At 38.6% G+C, this 2,681-nt stretch overlaps 1 protein-coding gene across 1 annotated transcript in view; it reads right to left on the bottom strand.

Annotated features, from left to right (window-relative positions):
• LOC106875292 (uncharacterized) overlaps positions 1-2,681 on the bottom strand; it is a 16,631-nt gene that overhangs the window by 1,275 nt on the left and 12,675 nt on the right. Inside the window, exon 4 of the mRNA XM_014923382.2 lies at positions 1,225-1,455. Within this exon, the coding sequence (XP_014778868.1) occupies positions 1,225-1,455 (231 nt within the window). The remainder of the gene's footprint in view (positions 1-1,224; positions 1,456-2,681) is intronic.

Below are 2,681 nucleotides of genomic sequence, written 5' to 3' on the forward strand. Positions count from 1 at the left end.
CCTTTCTTGTATCACCTAACTGTCTGGATGTTTTGTGTTCTTGTCCCATTCTGTATTATATATATATATACGAGACCTATCGCTGGTGTCGTACGAAAGCTGCATCTGTCTACTTCAAATTTGATTGAATAAATAAATTTGAAATCGAATTTGTACTTTCCGTATTCCCGAGCGTCATACTAATATATACTTTTGTTATTTACACCACCTGTCCTCGTCTGTTGTTATTTTTTGTATATTCTCCCATATATATATATATATATATAGTGGCCTACGTACACTTTGTCTCTTATATGTAAGTATACATTTTTCTAAATCTTGTACGACTCCATTTCTGTCTATCAGCCCCTTCACCCATATTCGTTCATTCCATTCTTCGTTCTTTCGTTCCCCCTCGCTCACATTTTCTTGCCTTCTCTTCTTGCTCACTTTCCCTCCACTTTTCACTTCACTGTGTCTCTGTCATTTTTCTCGCCCCTCCTTAATTCTTTTGTCCCTCTGCCTCTACTTCTCTCTCTTCTCTTCCTACGTGACCGGTGTTCGGCCAAGCCTGATCTTTCTTTCTTAGGCGGCCGTTGTGCGTGCAACATCGATATTTCTCCCTGTGCGGAAAGCAAGCTGAGACAAGACATCTTGGTAATCCACTGCAATCCTTAGTCATTTTGATCTGGTTTTGCCAATTGATTGGAGATGGTTACTGACGAGAGAATGAGGTTGGCTGTTTGCATCTTTTTTCTTTAAACAAAGTCACGATGCAAGCCATCAGTCATCCTTAAGAATGACTAGATGGTCCTCGTCGCTGCGACAGATGTACATGGTGGATCTTTTTTACTTCTACTATAGTGGTTTCTGCTCCTCAGAGGTGAATGTCCTTGTGTCACCTCGACTCAGGTATTTCCCACCCACTCGTCAGTCCTACTACGTTTACCCTCTCGATTTCCCAGCCCCTCCCTCACAAACCACTTCACCTAGCCTTTCCTACACACGACATCAACCTTCAGGAATTCCTCCTCTGTCTATGTTTACCACTCTTCCTCCATCAGCTTGCAGCTGTTTAACATGACGATCTCACACATCTTGGAGGTTTGGCAAAGTTTAGGAACACAACCCTCTCCTCATCACCAAACCGTAACAAAAATTACCAACAAAAACAAAAACAGAACAGAACAGAAACAAAACAGGAACAATAGTATATTACAGTAATAAGCTTTAAAAACTTTTTACCTTGAAGTAACTCTGTTTTGAATCTGGGTACCGGATGACACTCAAATCAACGATTGCGCTTTGAACGTAAGGTTTATTGACCAACATGCCTTCAAATCGCTGAAAGTGATCGAAAGCTGCATTGGTTGCCGCGACAATATTCTTGAAGTCAATTTTGTTAAAGGTTGTATCTTTTAAGGCTTCATCGTCTTTGATAAGTGTGTCCTTAATCCATGTTGTAATTAAATCATACTGGAAAAAAAAAAGGAAAGGATTTATACTCAGTAACTTTATTTCAATATACACTGGATGTTAATGTTACGATTAATGTAAGGAGCTGGTATCATCGTTATCGTGCCGGGTAAAATGCTTATAAGTACCAGTTGAAGGAGGGGAACTGACACGTTAGCACGTCGGGCAAAATGCTTAGTCGCATTTCGTCCATCTTTACGTTCTGCGTTCAACTTCTGCTAACGTCGACTTTGGCTTTCATTCTTTTGGGGACGATAAAATTAATGCCAGTTAAGCAGCCCGAACTTGCTGGGCTTGTGCCAAAATTTGAAAGCAATATTATGGTTACGGTTTTCTGATTTTTGTGCAAGGTCATCAATTTTGAGAGGAAAGGTTAGTCGATATCATCAACCTCAGTACTTGACTGGTATTTTATTTTATCGACCCCCGAAAGGATGAAAGGCAAAGTTAATCTCTTGGAATTTGAACTCAGAGCATAAAGAACCATAACCAATGCCGCAAAATACTTTTTCTATAGTTTTAACGATTCAGCCAGTTAAATATCAAAGGTAACTGTTCAGTTTAGTGATATCAAAAAGTAAATAAAAATTAAGGGGGAGATAACTAGCAAAGGGACATACATAAGTCAACATATATATTGGATATCATTTACTTTGGAATTGATCGGAATGGCACGTGGAAAACCAGCGGGACCGTAATTCATTGTTCTTGAAATTGAAATCCTCAACTGTGAATCAATCTTGGAATATCATCCAATTAGCCGAATCATGAGACAAGATTCTTCAGTGGTTGGCACGGCGTCGACTAATTATGAATTTATACACGTGCGAAAATTGTAATTCGCCATGTTACCCTACTACAGTTTTTATTGCTTAACAGTAAGTTGACTTATGTATGTCCTTTTACAAGTTATTTCCCCCTTAAATTTTATTTACTTTTTTAAATTTCACTAAACTGAACAATTACCAATATCAAATACTGTTTTAAGGCGGCGAGCCTACAGAATCATCAGCGCACCGAGCAAAATGCTCAATGGCATTTCGCCCGTCTTTACGTTAAAAGTTCGAATACCACCGAGGTCGACTTTGCCTTTCATCCTTTCGAGGTCGATAAAATAAGAATAAAATAAGATGAAATTATCGGCTGTGTATGTAGTTGAATCATTTATTTAAAAAATTAACAAAAATTAAAATTGTTAAAATCACAATAAAGACTCACCCCCCCCC

This window comes from Octopus bimaculoides, chromosome 6 (assembly GCF_001194135.2).
Source record: "Octopus bimaculoides isolate UCB-OBI-ISO-001 chromosome 6, ASM119413v2, whole genome shotgun sequence".
NCBI classification, from domain to species: domain Eukaryota; kingdom Metazoa; phylum Mollusca; class Cephalopoda; order Octopoda; family Octopodidae; genus Octopus; species Octopus bimaculoides.